This window comes from Zootermopsis nevadensis, unplaced genomic scaffold (assembly GCF_977971745.1).
Source record: "Zootermopsis nevadensis isolate Lab colony 2312 unplaced genomic scaffold, Znev_1.0 Znev_ptg000009l, whole genome shotgun sequence".
Lineage (NCBI taxonomy): Eukaryota > Metazoa > Arthropoda > Insecta > Blattodea > Termopsidae > Zootermopsis > Zootermopsis nevadensis.
The window spans coordinates 7,759,122-7,777,691 of NW_028259141.1; the positions used below are offsets into that span (position 1 = coordinate 7,759,122).

An 18,570-nucleotide genomic window follows, 5' to 3' on the forward strand; every position below is an offset into this window, starting at 1 on the left:
AGTTGGTTACGCACGCAGTGTATTGCTCTGGGTCGACCTCTGTGTGCCCTTATGATAAGCAGTAGCTATACACTTCGACATGGAAACCTAACGTAATCTCTTTGCAAATTGGCACCGCGTGGGTATCATCTCCATATGCTAATTCAACGTACAATCCCCCTCCGCCCAGGCCGGTCCAACAGTTTACCCGTCGAATATCCTTTATTCTCATCCCCATTAAGTATGGACCGGGGGTGGGGACAGGGGTGGAAAAGGGCTGGTGCTTTAGAGCCTTACACCAAATTATCATTCGTACCAAGAACATCTGACCAGATTTCAGTATCAGACATTCCTGTAGTTTTCTGCTTCATATAATGTAATCATTTGTATCGATTGACCTGCTTGTTAATTAATTCTTGTATCGTATTACGTGAATGTCGCTGGGGGGGGGGGGGCGTTTTAAACGTATCCTCTTTTATACCGAGGAGGCATTAGAATAAACATTTAAAGGAAAGAGACCCATGCTGGCAATAAATCGAAAAGGAAACGTTGTAGGAAGACGGAGGATTATGAAGACTTCCCGTTTATCGAACTATATAAAACGTAAATGATGCCTGAGAAAGGAGAAATATTTTTATTATTATTCGTAATTTTATAAAAGATCAATAAATATGGCCGTCATTTGTATCACGTCATGTCGTAATGCTGTACCAGTCGAGAAAAAGTTCGATTAAAAAAAAGAAGCAGTCAACATTAAGGGAAGTGAGTGAACAGTACCGTGTATTAATGGCCCGCCTTACCACTTTAATTCGGGTGTTGTTACCAGCAACACCTGGGTTTCCGCGGGGAACATAAGTCAACGACACAGGCTGTTTGTCTACCCAGTTTCTCCGTCAGGGGTTGCAGAGGGAGACGAGCAGACCTGGATATTCCATTTATTCATGCTCTGTGCTGTGGAGAGACGGAGTGGGTAAGACAGCCAATATGTTACATCTGAAAATGTATAGTGACATAAGTGGTTTGATTTATATTGTTCAATTCTTCAGTATATCCTCAGGAGATTAAGTTTATAAGACAGTCAAGAAATGATACATGGTTTCATATTCACGTAAAGGGTAGTCTGCTGTTACTTGCATTCATGTAAACATTTGGTGGTTACCAAAGCCTCAGCGGAAGGAATGTGACATTAGCTTGACCGTCTGAAGTTGAAGATCGTCTAAACAATATTTAAGAAATCGGTTCGTACCGCAAAGAAAACACAGCTCTTTCTCTACAAGGAAGAATTGATTAATGATGTTTGAGGAAATAAACGCAGTTTACATTGATAAACGAAACGAATAAATATAAAATGTAGAGTTACTGGTTGGTAAAGCATATGGTAAATACAGTTACCAATGGGCTTTAATGGGTTAATCAGTAAAGTTAAGTAACTCCTCGTTTTTTTATAAATATTACAAAATTATATGATTCATATTTATTGACAAAATGACATAAATCTCCTTGTCTGTGAATTTCTTTTCATGTTTCTGCGAGCAAACAAACATGGTTATTATTTGGGACGTGCTCATCAATTTGAAAGATGAGAGATGAAATGTAGTGCCTATAATCCAAAGTATTCGTATTGTACATCAACCGACTTAATGGAGGAGAGTCCTTCAGAAGCTAATAATGGCTCACTCAAGAAATATCCAGCCATTTATGGAAACATCAAATTATATTAAGGTCTATGTATCTCATTTCCCCCTCTGGGTTCCGTATTGGAAAGCGAAACACGAATACAAAGCAAAAACAATATAAAGGAACTGAAATAGAAAATTATATAAAAATAGAAGTTTTGTGTGTGTATGTGTCAAATGTTTAATAAATCGTTCTATACGAATCGTCAGCCTACATTCACTTCTCGTTTCGTGAAATCCATTTTCAAAGGATCTACAAACAAGCTAAGAGTAATTTCTGTTTTCATTATGATTAATTTTAATATCAGGTTCTTTAAATATGAAAATGAAGAACAACAAGGAAAGGGCGGAAAATGTATAAATGTTCGTAGTCACTTTATGATAATTTAAGTGTCAAAGGGAGTCTGCGAGAAGCCTGTCGTGGGGACGTGTACCCCGGAACTCCTGAATGCAAACCACATACGTCATCTCCGATCAAAATAGCTTCTCACAAACAGATACCACGAAGCAGAGTTTCATTAAACCTGATCTGATCCCATTACCAGTCAGCAAATCTGGCTAATTACTTCGGTAGCCTGTATTTATTTTATGAGCAGGACAATTGGATAAGAGGTTACTATCTTCTGTATGGTAGAAGTTTACCGACGATTCAGAAGTGCCCACTGTTCTTATCACTACCGAGATGAGTCGTCACCTTAATAATGGAGTTAATAAGCACCTCTCAAACGTCAGTAAATTTCTATCAGACTACACGTCGCGATGTCACAAAATACATCTTCATTCTCGCCGCCTTGAGAATCTGAAATCTCACCTATATGAGATAAAATTTCCTTTATATGGATGTATTCACTGAAATCTGTGCCAGAAGTTAGCAAAACGCTGTATTTTGTTGCAAGACAATACAGAAACAGATGTAGTTAATCGAGGTTGTAGATGTAAAAGTCAAAGTTCACTTTATCACTGACAAAATATATTGTCTTTAAATTTCATCAGTGTAAACAAGCATAAACATAACCGAAACATATCTAAACATTACAACCACGTTTATAGAATAGAATTGTAACAAACGGTTTAAACATATACCGAGTAGGATCAAACGCCACACGGGTAAGGTAAAGCAGAAAGAGAGAAAGAAACAAGGAGAGAAAGACGAAATAATAAAACGCGAAGGAAAGGAATGGCGCAAGAAGAAAGGAAAATACTAGAAAATAAATACAAAACAATCGAAAAGCTTGAAACGTAAGAAAATGATATTCCATCAATTTATATCTTGTTCTTTGAAGTGATCGGTTTGAATGGGAGTCTGTTGAATAGGAATATGAAGTAAAATAGGAAAGCCATAAGGAATCAGAGACGAATTTTGAGCAGAGTGAGGAAGATGAAAACTGAGAGAGTGACATAATATTTCATAAATTATTCATCAAGTCATCTTCAGCAGCAAGGGACGGAACGAGCCTGGTGAAGGGTGTGCAGAAGTTGGTACAGGAAGGGGAAGAGGAGAGAATGAAGGATTAAGAAAACATAAATAGAGAATCGGAAACATATTTGTGACGCTGCAACACTTATTTATTTAGCTCACTACCTGAGGAAGCATTCATTTAAGCAGAGAGAAACAGCGAAGAGAAATAATTGGCAGGAAATAGATTCGTTGGTAAGCTACTAAACATTTCGAAAACATAGGACGTCACCAACTTATCTTCGACGTAACTTGCTTTAGAGACTATAAATCAAAAGTTCATTCGGAGTGATGTCAAAATAAAACCATTAAATTATACAACACTGAGAAATGAATAGAAGATACGAAATAAAAGCAAAGTTTCATATTGGATTCTGACTTAACGACTTAACACACTTGTGTTTATACACATTCATTCCAGAAAAATTCATAACTCGTAATTTTTCTAGGATCGCACCTAGACCACATTTCTCCACCACGGGTCACATCTGAACCGAATTAACACTTCTTTTAAATGTGTATAATTCTACAATTCATTTGTAAGTCACGTCAAACCCAAGGGGGGAGGGACTATAAAAGCAATCGATTTAAAGTACACGATACCTGACGTAAAACTTAACTGTCCAATTATCCAATTCAGCGGCAAAGTTATTTTCTTCAGTAACTGATAATAATTCAATGCATAAGGAACGTCTTGGTGGCAAATTCGAAGATGACATCTTTTTGGTATTTTCTGCGGCGTAGTTTGGCAGAAGCTAACTTACGTCAATCGTCATGACGATCAGCACGCCGCACGCGAAGGAAAAAAACACTAAGCCATCGATACTTTCCTTTATTAGCCTGAAGACGGCAGGAAACACTGTAAAAGCAGTGACGGAACAACACAGGATAACGTGTGTATCATTTCTAACCGATCACAATGTATAAGACGTTGTTAAAGGCTGAAATTTCGCTATGCTCATCGTAAGTCAACATTTGAGCTCTTAGTGTCCTCGATTCTGCTATGTTGGCAGAAAGCAGACATTAGTAGTAGCCTGCAAAGATGTAAGAGGAGGGATGGTATATAAACATCTATTCATCTCTACGGCCCCTAAGAAGACAGAAGTTAAAATAAAAATCGAGCACAGGGACTGGAACAGAGGGTGAAGGAAGGAAGAAAAGTGTAAGACGAAAGAGAATATTCTTATCTCCATGCTTCTAACAAGACGGAAGTTAAGATGGGATCAGACGACAAGAATCGAAAACCAGAGAGAAGGGCAGTTCAAGTATAGAAAACGTTTGTCTATCCACAAAAGTATTTTACAATTTTAAGACAGAATGACAATTATATGTAGGCTTACCACAGCTTCAACGTTCATTCAACTCTGAATATTGCCTACACAGTACATTTATGGGTTTAATTTTATTTCCAGTGTAAAGAGAGATTGCTTTCTTAAACAGCATTAAAAAAACTGATCGTAACGGCCAAGTGCTGTTTTCTTTGCGGTAGGAACTAAAATTTCAAATATTATTCAGACAGACTTCGGATCCACAGGGTTTGTAAAATAAGATGGTACTAAACCTTTGTAAATCTAATCTTCTTACCATCAATAACTTAAATACGACAGCCTTGCGACTTGTGAGTTGAGAGCGACATTAGCGCCACTCCATATGAGTCCTGAAATTCGATGCGATAATTTATCTTTCCCGTCACAATTTTTTATAATTTGTAATATCAAATGCCATCTATTAACTCATTAGCAATGCTAGGAACAATTATAAGAGACGTAATGGAAGAAAGTATTTAAAATATAACTCAGGCAGTCCTGTGAAAGATTATATCTTAATGGGAATTTCCGTACGGAGCACTGTTAGTTAACTACGTTTCAGATAACAATGTGAAGTGCTGGAAACTTTGCTCTGCAACGGGTCCAACATAAGTAAATGTAATAATTCAATTGATAAGACTTTAATTGCACAAATAAGGCGCAAACACTTGCATTAGATAGCAGTCACATTTGGGAGTGAAATAAATTAGCTCTTGGTTTACAAAACATTTTCGCGTTAACGGATTTTAAAAGTAGACACTTTTCAGGAAAATAGAAATTAATACACTTTCAGTAGGAAAACCGAAAGGGGAGGTATCACTTTGGATATCCAGAAGTACATTCAAGGATAATATTAAAATGGATCTTAAACAATTCATGAGCATGTAGACCGGATTCACATGCTCAGGATAGGATTAAGCGATAAGCTCTTTTGAATAAGGCAATTAAATTTTAGGGTTCCATAAAGGCGGTAAATTTCAAGCTCGCCTGAGAGGATATTGGCTTTCTGAAAAAGTGTTCTGCCATTTGCATTCTGTTGCCAGTTAATAAATTTTCGACACAAAGGCAACAAACAAGTCCTAGCCACAAACTTTTGAGTGTGAATCGTCATTCGTCCATGCTGAATAACAACACATCGATTTTATTCCACCATTGCTATTCATTAATTCTCTTCATACCGTACGTGTTCATATAAAATTACCGTTTTCCGCAATATATAAGTAAATAAGGTATACAAATACCAGCACAATATATTTTTACCTACCCTTGTTGTTAACTGCACAAGTTAATACGTATTTTCTCAAGGAGACGTAGTGAATTTAAATTAATGTGACACTCATAACTCACTTTATGAATTCTCATTTAACGACGAATTTAAGCAACATATTAATTTCGCGAAAAGAGTACAAAGAAAAAGGACTACGGTCAAATATTAAAATTTCAAATTTTGGAAGTTCATTTACCTTGATCTCCATGATATTTCTTGGAATTATTAATCAGCTTAATTAATCTTTATATATATATAAACAATATTAGATCCCTCCAACTACTGTGGCAATTCTTCAATCCAAATACAAGTAACAGGCAAATGATCTGAGAGAGTGATGTTTTAACTCCTGCTGGAATCAATTTAGCGGGAAATGCATTCCTTTCAAATTTTCAGTGGCCTCGTCTTCGATGTTGATCAGCAACACAGCAATTTCTCATATTTAACTACAGAGAACGGCTTCAGATTCTCTCTAAGTCGGTTCTTTCTCCGTTTCTGCGACCTTCTTCCCCTGTACTTGGTCGGATTTCCTTGCGGACGCATCCAACTGGGTCTTATTTACGACCTTGCCTACAATTCTTCGTCTTCTCAGCCTCTTCGCTTGGCTGTCCTGCTCGCTGGATGAATGGAGGAGAGGTTCTCAAACGCATAAATTTATAGAGACTTTTTAACATAAGAAGAAAATAGAGTAAAAATAGGAAGGAGAAAAGAATTTTCTAGACTCTTTCCCAGGAACTGAATAACGCGGTGTGGTGTTCGCAGACCAATTTCATCATAGCCGATGCGGCTTTATTATTACTCAACCATCGCTGCCATTTTAATAATTGATATATTTCCTTTTCATAATCTGATTTCGCTTGACCTCGCTTCTTTAAAACTTAGTTGAAAGAAGCCTTCTCTTTGTAGAACATTTTGGCAACCCGTTCTCCAGATAATTACCATACAAAGCCTTTCAAACACAGACGATTTACCTAGAACATACAAACTCGTTATAAATATTTCCAATTTGTCGCCTGCAGGAGTTAGCGATGTTTCAGCGTTACTTCCAAGCCACTTAATTCAGTGAAAATCTTTCTTTTATGTTATGATTATTTTATAAAGAAAACTTAGTTGCTGCCTGATTAATTCTCCACTAATGTAGACAAACAAACCTTTTGACGTACAGCGGTAACAGTGGAATAACTACACACTGTAAGTCTACTGCGTTGGACAGTTTCTATCGTCATATTTATATTTAATGTACACGCGACGTTTCGGGAAATGGTTATATTTTGGAACGTCGTGTAAGGATTAGTTAACTTACGATAATATAATAAATTTAAACTGTATAAGCACGCAGTGTTGATCGCTGAACTATAATTACATTATACCATGATTATTTTACACAACGTAACATGCATTATTTCGCCACGTCATAGCATATTTTTAACATATCTCAGAAAAAGTGAAATGTTGACGTGGAAACCAAAGCGGAAATGTCACATGAACGACTTCGGAATATGTTGGGTTTAATCTCGACCCTCCAAACAAGAAACAAACAGGTAGACCTAACAGCAGATTTCGAAGGTGAATTAGGGACGTTGTATCGACTGGAAAGTGTACACATGCGCGACGAATATTGTAGTGGAAATTACAGAAAAGAGAAAGTCGTGTTCTGTTTCCACAAAATAATTCGGAGGGACTGAACTATTAAACACCTCAATCAGGAAGGTATTTTCTCCTGTCGAGATTTGAACCGAGAACCTCCAATATATAGTCCTAGGTAGTGCATTGAAACATCAAACAACAAGAAATTTTAAATCTTGCAATTAAATACACAGATACAGACTTCTAGTTCTTCGAGGTTTTAAGCAGCAATTAGAGCTATTTAGTGGTTCTCAAAAAACTTCAAGCTGTTTGTTCCAAAGAGAAGAATTAGGTCCGTTTCAGAAAGACAATACAAGTATTTATATACCAATTACAGCTTCATAAGAAAAAACCAAAAGTTTTGTGTTATTGTTTAAACATTCTTTCCGAATGAAGATTTCATTTGTTCTCATTTGTAAATGTCCTCGAAAGAGCACGCAATATAACAAAGCGCTTACACGATATATTAAACCAAAATACGACTAACAATAGGAGCATGCTGAGATTGAAATAAATTATACGCAATATCAGCATTTCTAAGTATGAGAGCACTCATGCAAAAGGAATATAAAGAAGCCAGAAGAAACCCCTTTGCTACGCCCAAATTTCCATTCTGCTTCCTCTTTCCTTGCGAACCAAAGTCTCCGTTCTGGCGTTTCTTCTCCTCCAATTATGAATATGTTATTTCAGCAGATCGATGACATATATATTTAATGCGGTTACAGTTTCGTAATAACATTCTTATTAATACAGACGCGTCGAACACATGATATCACGGAATATGACCAATGAATACGGTATTTATTTGATAAGACGACACAACTGTTCTCGAGACAAATTTCAGATTCCTGTTTCATTAAAACACAAAACTAACATAAAATAAGATAACAAATTAGCCTTACAGCTGACAAGAAACGTAGAAACTGAATCCTGCCATCATAATTAAGTACACATAAACACATTACATTGCATCGAAGTCCTTTTCTGCTGTTCGTGAGCATTTAGCATTGTAGCGAATAAGACAACACAACGACTGGCAACAAAATTTTTGGACAGAGGAATTGCCTGTGACAAGTATTCATAGAGAGACAAATGATCGGAAATGACGGCAGTGTCGATTCCAAGCAGTGCATCAGGGAAGGAGTTCATATGCAGCAGTTAGATTTCAGTTTTAGATCGAATATTCTATAATTACGACTCATATATTGCATGTGGATGGTGTCAGCGCTTGCTTTCCTAAGAAATGTGGAATTTTACAATATTTGGTAAGCAAGACAGCATGTGACATTATGATATACAAATATTTTTCAAAATAATTATTAAACGTGTTTTTGCAAAATTAAACAGCTGTTTAATTAGTGCAGTAATACTGCTAGCTGACAAAGGCATTCAATGTGGATGAGCCCTTTATGGCATATCACTTAGAGAGGCTTATCTCCCATAACAAAGAGCAGATTACACAACACAGAAACGAAGACTCAAAAGCATTATTAATAGCTTCCATACATATTTAGAATCCACTGGATCTGCAACCCTTATTATACAAATGCGACGACATTAATGAAATTGCTTAGATATTATGACGATAATTCCCAATTAAATAAATGATTCGCTAATTGACAAACATATTAATAACAACGAAACAAGAACGTATGGACAAATAAGCCTATTTTGTTATTGTGCAATGAATACTCTATCTGATTATTTTGAATCTGCGTAGTCACACAGGCAAGAGACAAGATAAACAATTTAAGTACAGTAAACACGACGTATTATAACAAGGCTGGAAAGCATAACAACTTCGTCACGTACGCTAAAATCAGATTTTCGCAAGTTGTTGATGACAAAGCAATTCCACACGCAGCCATTTCTGCGCGCGGGAAAGCATGCAGGCCTTTACGTAAAATGTCAATTTATTGACGATGTTCTGAATTTTGGCGTCGTGTATACACGTCGATAGATTCCTAAGCTTCGGTGAAACAAACTGTTTCCAACTTCACGACTGTCAGATATTAACCAAATCTGAAACATGGCAAATTTTATTAATCCCCATTAAATACATTTTAGTTCAGTACTGAAGATGAGGGAAGTACATTCCTCCTAGTCAACATGGCATAACAATTCATAAGACCAAACATCGACATACTCAAATATTTTATATGAGATCACACACATCGTTTGTGTGTAACAGAAATTTGGTCATAAGCTGTAAAAATCCTGTTTACATTTCCAGTACTTGATGTGCACAGGCCCACTACGTTTTGCACTTAGTAGCCTACAAAAATTGCTGTCTCGATAAAATATGTTTATCTATGAAATTATGTTTGTACAACGTTTGGATAATCAGTCAACTAAAATCCATCACAAGAAACATATTTCTCACTATAATGCAAACAAATCCTGTGGTCAAATATTAAGTTTCTTCAACTTTTATACAACTACATATAAGCTGGCTAAACGAACGTAGACCATACGGCGAGAAGAATCCTTTGGAATGTTATGAAGTTGCATAGCGGGCCAGATAGAGTTTGAGCGGAACATGTGGTACCAAATATCTGTTTACAACTTCGAGTTGATAAATATGACACGGGTTTTGGGTCACAGCAAACTACATTCATAAAATGCATATTGGTCTATTGAGTCTTGCTGCTCAAAATGATAAATTGCAGTTACCGATTTAAAGAAGCAATAAAAATAGTATTTAACTAAACAACACATGCATTTCTGTATTAATTTTTGTGTTTTCTTATAGTCTAAACCTGAAAATAAAATAGAGAGTCTATGTAATTTCTTAACATGTTAAAATGACCGAGTAGTAATCGCGAAAAAATAAATTTCATTCGCAATAAATATTTCTTAATATTACGTTGTCATATGTCATTGTACAAATTCTCAGTTGAACGGGTCAGTTTAAAGAACTCTGTGGGAAATTTTAAACAGTAGTATTCCTCCTTGTTCAAAATCGTTGCTTTTAATAACCTTCTGTAGCGTCCTACTATAAATTAATTTTTCTCAGATAGCTGATGGAGTATGACAACGAATATCTTAAAATGAAATTAACGAAAAGAATATTAATGAAGACAAATTTCGTTATGAAGTATTACTACGGTGGTTTGGTCACATTATAATTAAACCAGAAAAAACTGTAAAACTGGGGATAACAGAACGAATTTACAGAGAATTATCACGTACAGCTCTGTTCTTAAATGAAAGAGATGATAATGTAGGCTGCAGTCTGCAAAACATCTACGTAGTTCAAAAGATTAGCGTTTTATCTATTAAAGAAGTAATCTCTTTAGAACAATTCATATCAGCTATAAACGTTTTATGAAATGCGCTTTTTTGTGTAACCTGACTTAGTGAAATTTGTTTGCTTGCTTCACCAGAGGACTGTTTCACTGGAGACAAACCGAAATATGAGTTACATTAAGTGAATGCAATCGATAAATCTTTAGCAACATGTGTGTTCCATGATTGTAGCGAAGTTAAAAAAGAAACGCTAATCCGAAACGCTTAATATTGAACGAATATTTGGAAATATGTAATAATAATCTATACAGATAAATATGTCTTGAGCCACTGTTCCTCCAGCAAATACTACATTCAGAATTCTGTTTGTTTGATGAGGTACTCACCCTTACTCGCCCCCGGGGTGGGCCTGGGTAACCTGTCCCTTCGCCATAACCACGCTGGGGAAACTGAAAACAGCCACAAACACAAGTGTTATTATTACTAATGATAATTTTGCTTTCAAAACGGCCATGCACAGAAACAGCTACACAAATTCGTGAATCAACGTCTTGAAATACAGAATATAACACACAGTAGCTAATCAGTCAAGGTTACTTTTTAAAGCAAATTTATATCTCATAAGGAAATTTTAAAACTGATAGGAGGACACAGAAGCTGCATATTTATTTTAAATATACAGTATATTTAATAAACAGATGAACGTATACCACTGTGCAAAGGTGAGTTGACTCCGGTTTGTTACAAGACATATGTTACATGACTGTACTTAAGTAAACAGTGTATTATGTAAGATTTGAGGTTTTTACAGCGGTGAGTATGAAGATTTCCGTCTTCTGGGTTGTTGCGCTGTGTAGCATGAATCGCCCTGATGACGAAGGCAGTATGACCTCTGAAACGTTGGTTAACATCGGCCAGACTACACAGCGCAACAACCCAGAAGGCAGAAATCTTCATACTCATCGCCCTGATGACGGAGGCAGTATGACCTCTGAAACGTTGGTTAACATCGACCAGACTACACAGCGCAACAACCCAGAAGGCAGAAATCTTCATACTCATCGCCCTGATGACGGAGGCAGTATGACCTCTGAAACGTTGGTTAACATCGACCAGACTACACAGCGCAACAACCCAGAAGACAGAAATCTTCAGCTAATGTAATAATTTACCTAGGCAGAATCCCGCTAAAATTAATCTACTGTGATGCTGAAACGTGAAGCTTCAATATTTGGTATATGTAAAATCATATTTAAACTAGAATAATGAAGTGACTCGTTTCAATAGTCCATTATTCATCTTTATGAAGCCTTTGAATCTGTACATCAGTTACCATCCCATTATAGGACTAATATGTAAATTTCTTCCTTCGGACTTTGTCCAAAGTACAGCTTTTCGGAAGCTGGGCTTCGCTGTCGTCTTTCGGTTAAAACGGTGGGGCTGGGAGGAGAATAAAAAGTCTATCTGCTGTGCCCTTTCTTAAGCTGGCCTGAGACGTAGATCAAGCAGCTTAACCAAGGGGGCCCAACAGATAGGACTTCTCTTCTCTTCTCACTCTTTTACCTGAAGACGAAAGGAGAATCCATCTTCCGAAACGTTTTAATTTTATAATTTAAATGATGAACATCGTACAAAATAACAATTTTACATATCACAACACATACGCGTTAGAAACCTTCAAACTTTGGCCATTACAGAACAGTTTTTTTAAAGTACCACATATTTCTGCTCGAAATGACGTCAGTAATTTTTACGCATCCATCATTACAGCATAAAAATAGGCATAATCCGCTACCTAGCAACAGTCTGGATTATGTATCATCTGCAAACAACTGGGTTACCATGGACTCGTCCAAACAGTCATATGTAGGAATTACACATGTTACACGAAGTGGGGTGGGATGGAAGCATTGAATTAACAAAGCCATCACGACGGAGCAACAGCCCGATGACAGAACATGTTCCAGCTACATGGCTGGATTAGCTCAGGGATTGATATCTACGCCTATACATATATACTGTCAATCCGCACAATGTGTTGGACCCGGAACATTACTTCTTTATGCCTAATCGCAAGCTTCACACACTGCCGAAGCTCTGGTTCAACACATAACACAAATTAAAATGTTCAAAAAATGTTATAGAACTTTGTTTGGATTTCCAACCAGCTGGTTAACATTTGCACGCATCACCGTCGATTTCGTCTGGAAAGAATGAGAGGAAACTCAAAAAATAAAATAAAATCACAGTCACTTCTAATTTGACAGAGGTTTGAATTGCTTACAGCAAATTCCTCACTAGTTTTCTTTCCTTTGATAAGCATTACTAGATCTGAAAATTGACTTTACATAAACATATCATTATTATTATTAGAGCCTTTGAATATACCAAAAAATTTATAACTATGAACACGTCTTCAACTTGTCGAAATATAAACTAGAAGTATTTTATACTTTGAACATAGTGAAATACAGCGAACTTCATAATCACTCTAAAAAAATCCCATTTTACGCGAAATAACATATTTAAACAGGAATTTTGATATATCAGGGAATCAAAATGTGTAAAAATTTATACTAACCTCAAAAAAACTAAAAAAATAAGCTATCATAGGAATACCAACAAAACAGATTAAAATTTCAGGTATGGTACCTTATGCTAATTCGTATCTAAATTTTTAGCCAAACCTTAAATATTTCTTAAGTCCATAAGTTGTAAGAATGCTTATGAGTCTTAAGTCGGGACTGACCAAAGTCTGGCGAACCACCGCAAAAAAATTTTGGGGCGTGCAAACGGGTAGATCGGAGAATTCACATTCAATAATTCATTAAATATTCTGTACGAATTTTCCAGGTACCAAGCCAATCCCAAGGGCCCTATAAACTAATCGTACGATCATCTAAGTGGTATTACCTCTTAAATTCCGTTTTAATGATGTACTCAGGACAATCATTATAGCCACAGAGCAAGAAAGTTTAAGAGCAGCAGAAGTCTATCAGAGAACCTCGTCATCCAATCCCCATGCCCTGATCCACCGCCTATCCCTACTTATATAACACTCCTTACTTCATCCCTGATGATGAAGGAAGTATGATCCCCTGAAACGTCTTCATCACAGCCGACGTCCATTCGACGACGGCAGCCGAAAGGAGGATCAACGCCTCCAGCTAGTCCATACAAACACAGGGGGTGACTTTGATGTATGTTCAGTTCTTATACTATCGTTTCATTAACCACAAGCGCGCTGCTTTCTTTCCCAACAATAACACGCACATCTAAAATTTAATTTAGTTTCCAGATCTTATAATATCATTTTCATTCCTCAATATTTCAATGTCAAGTTAGTAGTACTGACAGAAATAACTTAAAGCCACGCCCACAGCTGACGCGAAAATTCTAAGAGGAAGAGGAGGTCGGCGAATTAGACGAATTTCCAACTTACTCTCTCCAACTCTTCTTTATTTGAATTCTTTTCCGCTTATTTCTTCGTCTCAAGCCATCGCCCTACTTTTCGTCCAGTAGTTCATTCCCTGTCTTTCTGTCTCCAGACGAAACGTTAAATTCTGGTCTTCCCGCCCTCATTCACGATTTCTTCGTCTTCGTTGCTGTGTGTATTCATCCTTTCCATTTATTACTCAGCATTTATTTACTATTTCCTTCCCTTCTCTTCTCTTCTCTTCTCTTCTCTTCTCTTCTCTTCTCCAAATAACGCAGCATCATTTCTGGAGCTGACACGAAGCGCCGCCAGTAGCTTCCCTCGCCATCTTACGAACACTACTTTCTTTATTCGAGTGATAGTCAAACTGCCTCGGAATTCATCCAAGACCTAAACGAAATTCCCTTATGAGAAATTTCATCGCAACATAGCCACCTACAAGACCAACAATAAAAAAAAATCCCAAACTCAAAAATGCATTAGAAAAACGAGACTAAGGTGTGATTAAAGAACTTTATCTTTAAGAGTTGTTTAACAAAGCCTACGCAGGCCACTGACTTGAATCCTTGACATTCAATATTTACCATATAACAAACAAAATACAATATATCCCATATCAAACTAAATAAACACAGTGATATAAAAGAAATTTAAATGAAATATAGCATAACCTTTTTCATTAATATCGCGGACATGTGGAGTATATCATGTTTACCAAATGCGAAACAAAAAACAAAATAAAATAAATCCTCAATCAAACTAAATAAACAGATCTACGTACATGTGCAATGAATTTATATAAAATAGAGTATAATCCTTCTAATTAAGCAGCAAATATACGGAGGATATCATGCTCCATAAGGCAAGAACATAAGATCATAGCCATAATTTTCTATGTGTGGGTGGTATCAGACTTACTTTCTACCACTCTGTGTCACAGTTTTCAGATTTCATACATTTTCTGAACAGTTTTTATCCAGCTAGTACCCTATCTACGATTCAGCTTCCTACAATGGTTGCAAAGCATTAACAAAAACTAAATATTATTACTCGCATTCACAAATAAAAACTTTCATCAAAACCTTAACTTCCTTTAACAATTGAACAATTCAACTCGCAAATTTCACCTGTAAAGACAAATTAGGACACAGGCGGCCGTTGTTTGTGAGATACTTTCAATCTATAACTCTTCTTCATGAATAAACAATCATCCAATCAATTCCATGTTTACACTAACGTAAAAGTCCCTTTAAAATTCGAAGGGGAATAGTTTCTTCCTGCCTGAATCAATTATCTCCTTTCTTGTGAGACCGTCTTCCGGGTTGTTGCGCCTTGTAGTCTGGTAGAAGTTTCACGACGTATCAGAGGTGCTTGCTGCCTCCATCATCAGAGCCTCGTAAAGAACCTAGCTGTCTATCCTTTCTTTCTTGTCTGTATCACGTTAGTAGCTTCAGAACAATTTAATGACGTACTAGCAGTGTAGCAAGATGAACAATTCGTTTCATATTCACACCTAAAGAACAGTTCTGAACTTTGTGACGAACAGGAGATTGTATTCAAGGCAATGTGATGAAGACCAACTATGCACCATAAATCCCACGTGGATCAATCTCGTAAAATCCGTAGAATTTGGTTTACTGAAGCCGGATTGTTGATTGAACATGAGCGGGTTTGCTGTAATCTGCCGAATGCTTGTTAAACAAGTTATCCTCTCCTTTAGCCTCTAACCTGTAGAGCCTATCACGTTCTGAGTGACGATTGTAATAGCATATGTACACGATGTGGTCGGACTGTCGACACACTGGTGGTTTAGGGGGCATGTTTGTTGTTCCATGGTTTGCCTAATAAATCCTAACACAAACCTGAGTGCATCCATGTGAACCTGCGCTGTTACTGTCCCATATAACTGCTATATTATTGTTTTGTCAGGAGTCAGAAACTGTCAACATACATCCTGGAAGATTTTTAAAATTCATCTAATCCTGTCCGGCACAGAAGTGGAAGGATGTGTTTAATGATAATAAATGGAAGAGGCATATCTGCTGAACTGTACATACCTGTATTTTAACTGCACTGTCAAACCCTATCAGTGTCTGATCACCCCCACCCTTCAGACGCTATATTACATAGTCTTTGGAACGAAAGACCCGTTAAAACTCAGTAGGAGAATGAATACTGGCTCTTATATCAGAGATGATTCAAAGCAGGAGAATTGTGATATTATTCTTCGCCACTAGGCAAGACACGTGACTATACTAGCCAGCCTCCTATCCTATACGTACTGGACCTACTTTCTACGGGGCAGAGAGGCCGACGCATCAAGCTGACCACTGACCTCTGACCACCGAGAGAAATCTCTGCGTCACGTGTCTCTACTTCTCTCAGAAGTAGGGGCCTGAGTGGAGAAGGCCTATGGTCTACGTATATGGAATTATTAATTCATTGCATATTGTACATAGGCTAATTTAATTTTCTGTCGCAAAACATGTGTCCCTTCCAAGTGGATATCTACAAGCAGCACGCAAAACTTGTGTCCTGGAAGGATCAGTGTCTAATTTTAGTCTGACTCAAAACTTTATTGGGTTCATCCAAATAAATAAATAAATAAATAAATAAATAAATGACTAGGGTGAACGTAAGACAGGAGCTGACTTCGTTGACCTTCTTATTGACCAATAACTTCGGAACTCGGAGAGAATTCTAGAGACTTGTTATTGCATGATCAGAAAAAAGATTGAAGTTTGAAGACAAAGCCTTTCGTTTAATGGCATCCATTCTGTTACTCAATCTAGTTGCTATGGGACCATACCCAAATTTTTTAACAAAAAAAACAAAACATTTTTGTTCATACGTATTTTGATGCAAAACAACCGTTGAGTGTAACTTCCTCTCTTAGGCTCAAATACTCTCCTCAACACCATATTGTCAAACACACTGAGTGTCTATTCTTCTCTTAGAGAGAGAGAGAGAGAGAGAGAGAGCAGATAAAATTAAGTTCTGTGTATATTACGTTTGCATTTTTGTATAGTAGATGGTAAGATGACTATGACGAATGTGTGAAAAGTTATCATCAAATTATAAATTCGATCATCTCCAATATGTGAACCCGGTTGTCTAACGTGATAAATGATAATAAATTAATTTCTATTCGTGCGCCAAAACATTAATTAGAAGAAATAAAAACTAAAAATACATCTCTGATAGAAAACAGAAGCGCCAAATAAGAAGGCAAGTCCTTGGTGCCATTAGGAGATTAGCAGTTAACTTCACGCTTCGGTTCCCTTTGCACTTCAGGGCATTCGTATGACACAAACAGGACACAAGTAGAGCGGAACGTTCTAGATGTGACATTAAATTACAATTCTCATCGCCTATATCGGAGGACCAAATGTGGTGATCCACTACTCAGCAAGATACGTTTAGAACACGACACAAGTTTATTTAACAATCAATTGCTTGGGGCTGGCAGGTGAATATGGTGACAACAATATTTCCATAGTCGTCAAATAATTACATAGGCAACTTCCACTTGCAAGCATTCTTGTTCCAAACAATGCTGCTGTTCCCCTTTAAGGAATTCTGTCTGGCTGGATACACCGTTACTTTTATATCGACCTGTACAGAACGTTACAACAAAAATAGTGCCTGTGTAATGCAGTTATAACATAGTTCACAACCCAAGCGTAACGAAGTTGGAAGCCCCTACAAATTCAGACTCAGACCAATATTAAATTGCACGAACAAAGTAATTATTGCACAGTACATAAAGTACTGTATTATAATAAGACCTCCACTCCACTGAGGGATTTTCAGACATGGGGCGGATTTTAATTATAGGATTTCCAGCAAAATAAACTTTCAATCCTTTCAAAATTGAAATATTCATTTACACCTTAAAACCCAACAGACAACACACACAAACTAAACCGACAATTCCATCAAGTTCGTATTCCAAAAATAATTTTCAAAACCAAGCAGTAGAAAACCCTCCACAGAAAAACGAAAGTTCAACATCCATACACAAAGAATATACATCAACAGAACTATAGCATAGAACTACAATTCACGTTATTATAAGAGAAAGCTTTGTGCAGATTTTAATCAAATTGTAACATGCTTACATTTCATAAACATGCTTATTAAAACATATAATTGGCTACGTCTATCGTTGTAACAGCGTAAGAGGTTATCGATTCTTAATCGTTTGTGTTACATTATCGAGTATAGAACCCTTTCAAATTGGGAATTAAAGAAAGCAATTATAAAACAAGGATAAATGAGATGAACAGAATTCTAAAGTAAATTTACCTGTAAATTACAGTTGTAATCAAGCGATTCTGTAATGGTGAATACTCGGCTCCTGGTTTGTGCTGTTGCGTACAAGAACACTTTTATTTCACTAGGAATTATTCCCATTTCCGATGTAAATAAACTGTGAATGTCCTTACAGATTCCAAAATGCGTTCTACATTCGGTTAGTTAACGAACTAAATGAATGTGACATTTTTATTTCATCTTGTGAGTGGTATCCTCCCGCGCAGGGTCACAACAAATGGTCATTCCTAGATTAATCT

At 36.7% G+C, this 18,570-nt stretch overlaps 1 protein-coding gene across 4 annotated transcripts in view; it reads right to left on the reverse strand.

Moving 5' to 3' along the window:
- mmd (disintegrin and metalloproteinase domain-containing protein mind-meld) overlaps positions 1-18,570 on the reverse strand; it is a 587,218-nt gene that overhangs the window by 167,589 nt on the left and 401,059 nt on the right. For all 4 annotated transcript variants that reach the window (XM_087345919.1, XM_087345918.1, XM_087345916.1 and 1 more), the window contains exon 4: positions 10,947-11,009. In XM_087345919.1, coding sequence (XP_087202045.1) covers positions 10,947-11,009 — 63 coding nt within the window. The remainder of the gene's footprint in view (positions 1-10,946; positions 11,010-18,570) is intronic.